General features: G+C 42.1%; 1 protein-coding gene across 3 annotated transcripts in view; it reads right to left on the bottom strand.

Annotated features, from left to right (window-relative positions):
* Positions 1-2,505: 2,505 nt before the first annotated feature.
* KLHL14 (kelch like family member 14) overlaps positions 2,506-12,413 on the bottom strand; it is a 65,254-nt gene continuing 55,346 nt past the window's right edge. For all 3 annotated transcript variants that reach the window (XM_083826597.1, XM_083826598.1, XM_083826596.1), the window contains exons 6-9: positions 8,932-9,122; positions 8,643-8,801; positions 5,696-5,853; positions 2,506-5,199 (exon numbers count right to left, since the gene is read on the bottom strand). In XM_083826597.1, the coding sequence (XP_083682723.1) occupies positions 5,059-5,199; positions 5,696-5,853; positions 8,643-8,801; positions 8,932-9,122 (649 nt within the window). In that variant the 3' untranslated portion in view covers positions 2,506-5,058. The remainder of the gene's footprint in view (positions 5,200-5,695; positions 5,854-8,642; positions 8,802-8,931; positions 9,123-12,413) is intronic.

Here is a 12,413-nt window from a genome sequence, read left to right as displayed (position 1 = left end):
CTGACCAAGACTGACCAGAGCGACCACACTCTGTGTGGCAAGAAATTCGGTAGAAAATAGCTCAAGTTTTGCTTTTCTTTGCTAAATAAAACTGCAGATGTCAGTTGGATGCTAATTGGAGTCATTGTAGAATCATGTTAGATGCCCTGTTCTCGTTCAAGATCGTAGCAGGTAACGCAGTACCTGTGTTCTTCAGGAAGGGATCAATGACACAAAGGTAGTTCTCTGCTGCAGGGAGAAAACAGACAATTAGAAAATCACTATTTGTATTCAATTTCTGTTTACACTGGTTGACCACATCCCTTGTAAGCGCACATTTCTCTCTAGCTTCAGAAATACACAAATATATCAGCACCAGAAGTCTCCTCTCGTTTTACTTTGCAATTCAGGGACGCTTTATTAATCAGCGCAAGATGCATTCATTGAACTGGATTAATCCTGCATAAGTAATTTTGAAATTTCCTGCTGAAGTTATTTTTCATTTCTGGGAACAAATCATTTATTTGGATTTTCATATATCAGGATCACAGAGATTTGCCACAGTCAGATTTTAATTTTAGTTACATCTGAGCTGGCTTATATATTAGGGCATATAGTTTTGCATGAGAGCATCTTCTAAAATCTGTAATTGGTGTGGAACACTGACATGCACAGAATACATCTGACAAGGTTCAGAGAGTTAGGTTCAGTTTCGCTGATCAACATCTATGCTGCAGATTAACTGAATCTTTTATGGCATTACAACCCCTCCAGAATTCATTAGTGTACTTTCCCTTCCCGCTAACCACTCTGACCTCCAGTGCTGCCATCGCTCCTTCCCCAGTCTGAATGTGTGGGACTGGAACGCTGACGCTTTCCTGCTGCTGCACTGCCGACAGAAATGAGGACGAGTGTCTCACACTGCTCAGGAGTTCATGAAAATTACCATCTTGCCGTCTTCAGCAGTCACCTCTTTGTGATTTCTGCCTCCTTTGTCTGTACCTGGAAAGCTCAGTGTAAATAGGAAGCTGAAACACTGTCTGTGCCTTAGAAACAAGGCAACTGTGGTATTCTGTTGGTGAGTGATTACAATATAATATAAAGAGGTATATATAATGAGGTTTGGCATGGATTTTTCTCATTATTGCCTCCCAAATGCAGTTTAACATAATATATCATTGTATCAAAAGCATGAAGGAGGACAAACGTGAAGGAAAGCAATGCCAGCTTTTGGGAGGTGGGGGGCACAGTGCCTTTGAAGACAATGCTATCAGCACTGAAAGGCATATTTCTGAATCTCTGCCCTCCTTAAGGGTAGGTGCATGGATTTCGAGTCAGCAGCAACCTGACCTTCTGACGCTTCTTGGGCTGTGGATGGGAGCAGCGCTCAGAGCCGGGCACAGGGAGACAGCTCCATTCACTAGTTTATGGTTTAGAAAAACCCAGCTCCACAAAAGTACTTAGGCAAGTTTGCTGTGCTGAGGAGGAAGAGGAGAAGATTAACGCTTGGCAAAAGTAGCGACAGAGCAGGAGGAGCACAAGAGGAGCAACCCAGGTGTTTAACTCCCAGAGAAGACTCTCAGCTATGAACCAGAAATAGAAAAGATGTTCCTCTCCAGCCCGGCTGAGACCCGGACTTGAGACACATCTGCTCTTCTTGTGTCTTACTGCCAGAGGGAGCTCTCCTGCCTTGCCACAGATGCTGGCTTTAGCTGGGTGCTCATCTCACCCTGGGCACCACAGACTCAGGGCACTCCACAAGAACTTCCCACTTCTCCTCTTCCACACTCATTTTCTAACTTTCATTCTGACCTCTTCTTTCTCACCTCATTCCCTCCCTTTCTAAATTATATCTCTGCCTGGTGGTTCTACCTTCTTCCTTTCATTTTTTTCCCACATTACTTTAAAACATAAGCATTGATCTTTTTTCCTTCTTAAATTAATTAAAGAAAGGCCCATTCGCTGTGCTGCCTTACTGTAGCTGCTGCTGGCTTGCCCCTCCCTTCCCTGTAAGAGATCCGAACAGGATTGATCCCCTCTCTTCCGTGCAGACACTTCAAACTCCTTTGTTATGCCCCCAGCCATGCCCCAGCACATCTTACCTGCTACAAGCAAGGGGGTCAGGACTGCCTTTGTGTTTGCTCAGTGTACCTGCTTGGTTTGCACAGGAAGGCCACAGTCCATGGCAAAGATACATGCATACAGCACAGCTGATAATGTTCCACTTGCTGCTAAATGCCTTTACCTTTGCCTTCTCCACCATGACTAGCATTATCCCCCCCAAAAGTATGACTGCGTTCGACCAGGCAGCGTCCTTTCCGCGGGCAGAGCAGTGCAAGTGGCGCTTTCCACAGGTGCACAGCAACACCTGCAGCCCCGAGGCCCGCCCCTGCCCGCGCTCAGGGGAGGATGCTGCTCCACTACATCGTCAGTGCGCCCCTGCATCGACAAGCACGGAGTAGTGACACCTGGAGCACAACGAGGCTGTTATGTACGGCCACAGAACAAAGGAAGTTTACACGTCTACATGATAAAAAAAGTTCCAAAGAATTTAATGTAGATATTATTTATACATACACTTTATAAGTAGGAATATGGCAGACAGTTGAATTAGTACATAAAGTTTTATTTAAAGTTTTCCCCCTACGAGCAAGCTTCATTTACACAGCCTAATACTGTACAAAATTTACATTCTTTGTGTGACTTATTCAGTTTGCACTTTCCTTGGTCATGCCTTCCTGAAAGATAGAAAGATTTACATACAGTCCTCATAAATCTTTAAATTATCTTGGTAAAAAAAAGAACCACTTAAAAGGACAACAAATATCCTTTAAAAATGGTACGTTTTAGTAGAGACGAGTGACAGTCAGTGTTCAATGGCAGACCTTATCCTGATCTTAAATGTCAGTCGAAGTTTCCTCATTTAGTATCTTAACAGTTTCCTTTTTATATATATTTATATTTATATACTTTCAACAGGAAAAAAAAAGTCATGATTGCACCAAATATATTTTACAAGGGATCCCTTGTATCTGAACAATATAAATAAATACAAAACCAACTAAGATTGCACTATATAGTAGAAATGGATTGAGATTTCAGGATATACACTCCACCTTTATGAGTTCCTTAGTGATGCTCACTGGAAAACTCCCCAACGACACATTCAAATATTAGCATCTTCAGATGATTATTTTTTTTTAAAACAATTTTTTTCCACGCGTGCAGCTACCCCATCAATTGGTTTATTGCATTTGTATGGTATCAGTCTTTACTGCATTACTCCGATTTTATAACTGTGTAATTCTGCTGCAAGCACAGGAGTTGTACTGCAATAAAATTGGACTGATGCCAGGGAGAAACAGTCCCATGGTATTTGCTCTCCATTGTTTATATTGCTCTCAAGCTTCAATATATAGTGTAATTTTGAGTACATTCGTCCTCTTTCTATTTTGCAAAGCAAATAATGAATTCTTCCTCCCATCTATTGCCTCTGCAGTAGAAACCAACCTCCAGCAGTCTTCTGCTCCTTGCTTAATGCACTAGCATTAAGTCCTATCATAAAAGATATGCGCAAGCTTGAAAATGCAGGATCTGATTCTGCTGTGCCTTTTATCTGGTGCAGCCAGTTACAACTAAGCAAATTAAAGGCCTGACTCTTAGCTGACATAAGCCAGAAGTACACTGAAGCTCATTGGCTTCAATGGAGCAATGACTCCAGCAAAAAAGATGATCCTGAGGGTAATGAATGCAGCACAAGTAAACCACAATGGAAGAATTCTGCATATACTTTGCTGGAGTGTAGACGACTATGTTAAATACAAGGTGGTGATGAATCAGGCTTCAGATTTTGTCACTGCTTCCGCAGTGCCAGCACAGAAAGACGTAAGCTTAAAACATGGACAGCCTGATTTGTGCAAGCAACTACGAGTTCATAAAGCGAATCCTAAACGCAACCGGACCCACGTGGTAGCATTCTGAACTCACTTTGCATTGTGTAAATAATTACACAAGCTGTAAGGCAGTGGAAAGTCTAGCCTCATATTACTTTGGATCAGTATTAAAAATCTTTCACACTACTTTTTAAGATCAATCACACAGGAGCACTTTAACTACTTAACAGTGTCTCTCCAAAATTGTGTGCAATCATTTAAGAGTCCAAAGTAATAGATTTACAGTTAAGTGCAGCCTTCTTGTCTTTGGAAGCAACTAGCACATATGCCTCTACCTAACAGGTGAGTGAAAAGTAAGGAAGGGTTCTGGTGCTTCATTAAGTCGTCATAGAAACAACTTACTGTAGGAACCCAGAATTTACGGTGTAGGACCAAATTTTGGTGAAACTACTCTGACGTTACACAAGTGTGACTAGAAGAATTTGATCCTAATCCCTAAACTGCTATTGCAAGAAGTGCTCTGTAAAACACGGATTTCTTTGTAGTCCACTCTTTGCTACACTTACATGTGGGGGACTTTGAAGGCAGAGTGTATTAGATGCCAAGCTGTGCAAAAACTGAACGGTATTTCTTTACCTTTTATAATCTTCTGATCCTGGGTTGCTTGCAGAGCATGTGAAGTAGCTGTAGGTTAGGATTACAGAGGAGGAGACAATTCTGCAATGCAGAGTGAGCTTTTCACTAACTGAATTCTGAAGCATTCATGACAACAACATCCTCATGACTTCAACACAGATCACATGCAGGTAGATACAATGCACAATACTGATCTTGTCTCTTCAGGCTGTGTTTGAACAGGTAGCCTTCATTTTTCTGAAGTTAAATTTGATGTGAGGAATCTTTCTGCAGCAGGAAAAAGTTAAAATCAGTCTGAAATGGCAGTCTGTCAGCATGTAATATTCGGTGTGTTTTAGCTACTTGCTTCATAAGACACCGGCATCTATCTGAGATGGGACAACACTTCGTTTTTGTTCTCTTTTACTTTGCTCCTAAAGCATAAGTATGGGATAAGGGGTCAATTATGGTAGCTTTGTGTTAACAGGAATCCTGTTCTAATAAAATATTTACGTCACCCGTCATTATTTTCCCAAATGCAATCAGTGTTCATGTCAGTGCTACTTGACTATCACTTGTTGTACGGTACGCAGGCTGGCAGTATGACAGTTGAACAAGCAGGACCTGCAAGTGGCTCAGCAACATCTCCTTCTAGTTCTGTCCAAGTCCCTTTCTCAGGACTATAGCAAATAGTGGAAGATTTGTAGGCCCCCTGTAACAAAAATAAAATAAGTCATGTTAAAATTGGCCAAAGTGAAGCCCAAGTCACCCATCAGCACTGAAGATGAAAAGCCACTTCTTTTCACAAGTAACCCCTGGCTTTGGGCCCTGATTTAACAGCCCTTAAAGAGGTTTGATTTTTGTATGGGTAGAGCACCCAGCCTCTGCAAATCAGGCTCCTTTACAAAGCGCCTGATAAGCAAAGCTATGGGCATACAGTACCATCAATCACTTCTGCCAAATTGCATCTAATTTATATATTACCCCTTAACGGTGAGTACAATCTGATAATAATTCATCTAAATAGAAAAGCACAAAGGTAAAAAAAATACTACGTGTTCTCCACAAGTTGAAAACCAAACCAAAGCCTGCCCCTACATCTACTTCATCCCTTACTACTTCATCCTCTGTCCCATCTGAGTAATGTACACAGTGGCTGCAAGAGCTCAGAAGGAATGGAAGGGTCACTGCAGAGAGCAGGTACGCACCATACTCCAGCTGTAGCCTCCTACAAGGTAAATACTGTCATCAAGGACTGCGCAGCCAGGGCCACTGCGACCCTCCAAAATAGGAGTCTGGAGGATATTCCACTGGTCGCCTTTTGGATCGTAGCATTCCACCAGCATTACGTCGAGATGAGAGAAACCTGGTTAATGGCATTGAGAAAGGAGAACGTGCATTATGGCATACCATTTCATGATATTTCATGATTTGTTTTACGGTTAAATTTACTAACTTACAGTAAAAATTACATTATTACAATTATAACACCATTGTTAAAGTTTCTTCTAGAAAATATTACTGTATACGCCATCTTCTGTAATGTTAGTATCCCATTATTTCAGTTCAAATAAATCTATTAAAAGTTTTTACCATTAGTTCTACAGTCCTCTACGAATCACAAATACAAGTCCATATAAAAGTTGAACAGATCAGACAGTAACAGTCAGTAATACCCTAACAATGAAGAAAGCAGGTTCAAGCTACATTCCTCATATATCAGTGCTCATACGAGTTTGAACATTTAGGAACAGGCTGTCCTGGCAGTCTTTCTCAAAGGTCAGCAGATCTCATCTATTCAAAAATCAACAGATTAAAACTCATTTAGAAATCAATGTCTCCCAAGTCGAGGTGGAGTTTAGACAGCTGGTGCCACTTGGGTCCAGAGGGACACGGTGCTTAGCATGACGTATGTGATGTTCAGGACCAATCTCAGTTTTCAAGCTGTTTTAAGGTGTACCCTAAGCACGCAACTGTGATGTGACAACATCCTTATGGCAACAGAAATGTAATCAAAAGAACAGTGGTGACAATATTCCCCGTCTGAGAGAGAAAATGGCTCCAAGCAACAGCTGCTTTGTAATTGCCAACGGGCAGATACGTCTCGAGTCCCTCAAATTGTGACACTCAGTAACAAATAAGTGAGCTCGATACAGACACAGAACTGCGAGTCCTGGTTCCTGCTCAAGTATTTAGACATTTCTGTATCTCAAACTACCTTCATTATCAGAGCACTGCAAGAAGATTATGGCTTTCTTAATCTGCTCAGATGCTTTACTTGACATTAGTGTCTTCTTCGTTAAGGTCAAAATGGAAAAGAGAAGTTTGATTTTCTGCAAAAGGGCATTTGGTGATATTGGTACTTTGAAATGAAGCTGCTTGTAAGAGTATTATTTATGATGGGAATGAATAGCTGTGATGAAATAATTTTTCGTTGCTGGAAAGTTTTCAAGGGGCCATAGAGAGGCCACTGCTGCACGCCCAGAATCTGTCAACGAGCTCTGTAATAAACTGCAGTGTACACATGACTAGTTGTGTTGCAGCAAATGCACTGCTGACACTGGCATACAGATCCAGCTTCACAAACGAGTGTTTGGCCATGGAGCTATCAGAAAGGCCTGCTATTCCCACCTGGTGGAGAATTTACTACTTCATCTGCACTTGAGTCCCCCTCTCTGCTCACTTAACTTGCATTTCCTGTCCTTGCTTCACGTTACAGAAGGAACTAGCTTCCCAAACAGCCCTTCTTCCAGAGAACAGAAGACTTTCCAGAAGTCTAGATGTCAAATACCTCTCACAACAGCACGCACTTCAAAGGCATGTAGGGCAGCAGTTACAGAGGAAACAATGCAATGCTTATTAGAAGTTCCTTCTTTCCCAGAGGATGTTAGGTGAAACTGGGTGAAGAAAGGAGAATGCAGGATGGAAGCAATTCAAGCCTACACAAACCGAGGCATGTGCTTTACCTATCAGAGAGCTGTGATGTGTTAAATTTGTTACTTTAGTAGGAGAAGAAGCCAACACCATGGTGCTCTGCAACCTCTACAAAATTTGCAGATGTGCTGTCAGCAGCTTTTACCCTCTTCTCTGTTTGAAGTCCAGTCCAGAACACCCATCACAACTGGGTGTGGGGAATGGAGGCACAGCAGCCCAGCTGAGAGGGTTTATGCCCCGGTACTATTTAACAGGGCAACTTGACATCTGAGATGTTGTCTTTTATAAGCACCGTGGACACTCAGATCTTCAAAGGCAGAACAAGATTTCAGAGTTTCATTAGGATTTGGGTGCCAGATTCATTCAGACACATGGCATGATATCACTGGCAGTTAACATCGCTCTTCCTTTTGCATTACAATTTTCTCTTTTGTTGTTGTGAGTGTGAGGCTCTTTTGCCTTTCTTTTTTTTTTTTTTTTTAAGGAAAAAAGAATATAATGAATATAAAGAAAAAAAAAGAATATAACCTGTCAAATATTGTCAGAGGACAAAGAAGCAGGAGCTGTGCTTGTTGCCTAACTGGCTGGATTAAACAGAATCTCTTTACTTTAGCAGGAATAGCAACAGCACGTAAGAATTAAGACAAAAATACCAGGTGCCTAAGCAGCAGTTATTTTAATATGAGACCTTTTCAGAAGATGAAAATAAGAGACCTTTAAAAAGAATTATAATTAACAAGTTATACTTAATACTAAAAAGGGATCTAAAAGGCCTAGTCCTAATATTTAATGGCTGTTTTTTTTTTTTATTTAATATATTTCATTAAATAGGGAGCTTGTTTTTGTGCATTGCTCTGAATAAAGCTCTCTCTAACTGCACATTTTGGAAAATGATTTACAGAGGAAAATATTGCTGGTACTTTCGGGTCAAAGAATAATCTGTTTGTTTCATTGAATTCTTGGTAATGACAAATTGTCCATGCCTTTGAGTAATGGAAGCTCCCATTTTTATTATCTAAAGCATTCATTACTCATATATTTAATGTACTGTTATAATTTTAAAATAATTTGCATAAAATGTTTTTAAAATTGCTGGCTCAAGTGTCCTGTTAAATTGTGTTGCCTGGTTTTTAATGTATTTAACAATGACTGTCTAACAAAAATATTCTTTATCAGGAGACGGGGGACACTAAAATGCTTTTTTGCTATTAAAAATGTGACCTTTCAAATGGTTTCCTCCAATTGCATACAGTCGATCATTCATTACAGCCAAAGTGTGGATTGCTCGCTTTGTGTTCATGTCCTGTTTTCGGGCCCAGACGTCCATCACAGGGTCATAGCAGTACAGCCAGGGAACATACTCTCCATTATGAACACCTCCTGCAAAGTAAATGTACCTCTGTTAATTAATGTAAATAAAGACACTGCCCTCCAGCAGGAATTTAGCTCCATGTTGTTTTTTTGTTTTAAATATATATTCAATGTATAGTAGGAATTATAAGGTACTGGCCTGAAATGTATATCTTGCCATTGTGAACGGCTCCTGCATGGGCTGCCAAAGGTTGTGGTAAGGAAGACACGTAACGCCATTCATTTGTCTCCAGGTTATAGCATTCCACACTGGACAAATAGCCAGTTTCATTTCTTCCACCAATTACATATAAGTTCTTGTCCAGGCGGCAGGCATAGAAACTTGCTCTCCTGAAGGACAGGGCGAAAGAAAACAAAACAAGCCAACAACAAACAATTAGCCACTTCAACCATTTTTTTTAATCCAGCTGACTCCCTAAACTAAGATGGCTGCTACTGCACATGCTACTTCAGACAGAAGTCTCCAGAAGCTTCACAAGCTTACATCTATCCTAAAGACTGTGTCTACTTTGCTAATCAAATACTTGTTCTACATCAAATGAATACTTCATTTTTGGTGTCAGAACAATTAAGCACACATAAGTTTGACAGAAAATATCTGTTTTCAAAGCTGTTTGTTGCTTTTTCACACCCGTGAAAGATAAAAAGGTGCTCATTAATGTTTGGGGTATTACCTTGTAAGGGATATAACAACTCAGTAAGACAAAGTGAAAAATGAGGTAGATAATGTAACAATAATAAATTATCTTGACATTCACTTTCTTTATGGTCCTTCAAGGGTCATTGTTCCCAATTTACTAAGAGAACCACATCATCAAAATTTTTCTTCAATTATCATTTTTTTCTTCTTTCTGCAGTACTGCAAATAGAACAACTTTCCTTAAGCTAGGCACAATATTACATTTCTGCCCTTTAACTCAAAAAAAAAAAAAAGTCTAGCTGCATTCAGCTAACTGTGGAAAGTTTGAGCCACCTGTTTGTTTTCACATGCAACTCAGGTATGTGGGGAAATTATTACTTTTTCTGGTAAAGACTACTAGACACACAACAGCTTGTCTTCCTTGTGACTCCAAAATTACTGGTGTCTGTTACTGAAGTAAAAGCAGAGCAGAAAATGATTTTGAGAGACACTACTTGGTGTAATCCATGGTCAGGGAGTGCTCCCATGATTATTCAGTGGTAGGAAGATTTCCTAGGGTAGAGGCCTTTAATATTAAGTTGCAATGTTATGAGAAGGAAGACTGAAAAAGAGCACAGCTGTACAAAATGTTGAGTGACAAAAATTAGAATGGAATCATAGAATCATCTGTGTTGGAAAAGACCCTTAAGATCACCAAGTCCAACCCTCAACTAACATAACCAAGTCCACCACTAAACCATGTCCCTAAGCGTCACATCCACATGCCTCTTAAATACCTCCAGAGATGGCGTCTCCCACTTCCCTGGGCAGCCTGTTCCAGTGCCTAGCCACCCTTTCTGTGAAGAAATTCTTCCTGATATCCAGTGTAACTCCCCACTCCCAGCACAACTTGAGGCTGTTTCTTCATGTCCTATCACTTGTCACCTGAGAAAATAGACCAAAGCCCACCTCACTGCAACCTCCTTGTAGAGAGTGATGGGGCCTTCCCTCAGCCTCCTCTCCAGACTAAACAACCCCAGTTCTCTCAGTCACTCCTCGTAAGTCTTGTTTTCCAGTCCCTTCGCCAGCTTTGTTGCTCTTCTCTGAATGCCTTCCAGCAACTCAGTATCCGTCTTGTAGTGAGGGGCCCGAAACTGAACACAATAATCAAGGTGCAAAATGGTTGATCCCAAACCTAAAATACTTTCCTGGGCAAAACGTGATTTGTGTGTGAGCCCAGAGCCTAGCAGGCAGGTCAGGCATTACTAGGTCTGACACCTCACAAGCCCACCTCTGTAGCTAACACAGTGTTCTCTAGTTCCTGCTCAGACACCCAAATTTGAACTGGGGAACCACTGCGTATCGCACCAGCCATCTCCTGAATCACACTGGGTAAATCTCAGGGTCTTTATGGTCACCTGCACTGTCAAGGGCTTGAATGGGCAGAATGCTCAAGGCATTGAGGATGAGCAGTGGATGTACAGAGCACAACGCCCAGTGAACAACTCCTGCACGTCCCAACTCCTCCACAGGCTTCTCTACAGTTGTACCATGGCTGGGTCAGCTAATGAAGCCTGTATGCAGTACCTCCAATGTGCCACCTAGCAAGGCATGCATTCAGGAGCATTTCCATCAGTCAAAGCATGAATAGGATCTCTCTCCTTTACCCAGCTGACCATTTTTGCAAAATTTGTTTCATGTAAACACTTTTGATGGATTTCCCAGTTTGTTAAATGCGTCTGAGACTGGCTGATCGTTTATAAGTTGGAGGAGAGGTCAGGCAGACAGGAATCATAGAATCAATTAGGTTGGAAAAGATCTGTAAGATCATCCAGCCCAACCGTTAACCTAGCACTGCCAAATCTACCAATAAACCATGCCCCTAAGCACCACACCTACACATCTTTTGAATACTTCCAGGGATGGTGACTCAATCTTTTCCCTGGATAGCCTATTCCAGTGCTTCACACCCCTTTATGCGGAGAAATTTTTCCTAATATCCAACCTAAACCTCCTCTGGTGCAACTTGAGGCTATTTCCTTTTGTCCTATCGCTTGTTGCTCAGGAGAAGAGACTGTCCCCCACCCCACTACACCCTCTTTTGTTGAAGTTGTAGAGAGCAATAAGGTCTTCCCTGAGCCTCCTTTTCTCCAGACTAAACAACCCCAGCTCCCTCAGCTGCTCCTCATGAGACTTGTTCTCTTAGACCCTTCACCAGCTTCGTAGCCCTTCTCTGGACATGTTCCAGGGCCTCGATGTACTTCTTGTAGTGAGGGGCCCAAAACTGAACACAGTACTCAAGGTGCGGCCTCACCAGAGCAGAGTACAGGGGGACGATCACCTCCCTGGTCCTGCTGGCTACACTATTCCTGATACAAGCCAGGATGATGTTGGCTTTCTTGGCCACCTGGGCACACTGCTGGCTATCGACCAACATCCCCAGGTCCCTTTCCACCGGGCAGCTTTCCAGCCACTCTTCCCCCAGCCTGCAGCATTGCATGGGGTTGTTGTGCCCCAGGTGCAGGACCCAGTATTTAGCCTTGATGAACCTCATACAGTTGGCCTCAGCCCATCAGTTCAGCCTGTCCAGATCCCTCCACAGAGCCCTCCTGCCCTCAAGCAGATCAACACTTGTGCCTAACTTGGTGTCATCAGTGAACATACCGATGGGGCACTCGATCCCTTAGTCCAGATCACTGCTGAAGATATTGAAGAGAACTGGCCCCAGTACTGAGCCCTGGGGGATACCACTGGTGACCAGCCTCCATCTGGATTTAACTCCATTCACCATGACTCTTTGGGCCTGGCTACCCAGCCAGTTTTTAATCCAGCAAACCTGTCCAAGCAGTGAGCAGCCAGTTTCTCCAGGAAAATGCTGTGGGAAACAGTGTCAAAAGCTTTACTAAAGTCTATGAATATACATCCATGGGAACAGCAAGCTGGCTGGGCGTTCAAGGAGCAGATCTGATGCGATGCTGCCTATTTCTGGCCTTATTTCTAGG

This window comes from Anser anser (genome assembly GCF_964211835.1).
Source record: "Anser anser genome assembly, chromosome: 2".
Taxonomy (NCBI): domain Eukaryota; kingdom Metazoa; phylum Chordata; class Aves; order Anseriformes; family Anatidae; genus Anser; species Anser anser.
This window is presented reverse-complemented; position numbering and strand designations above follow the sequence as displayed.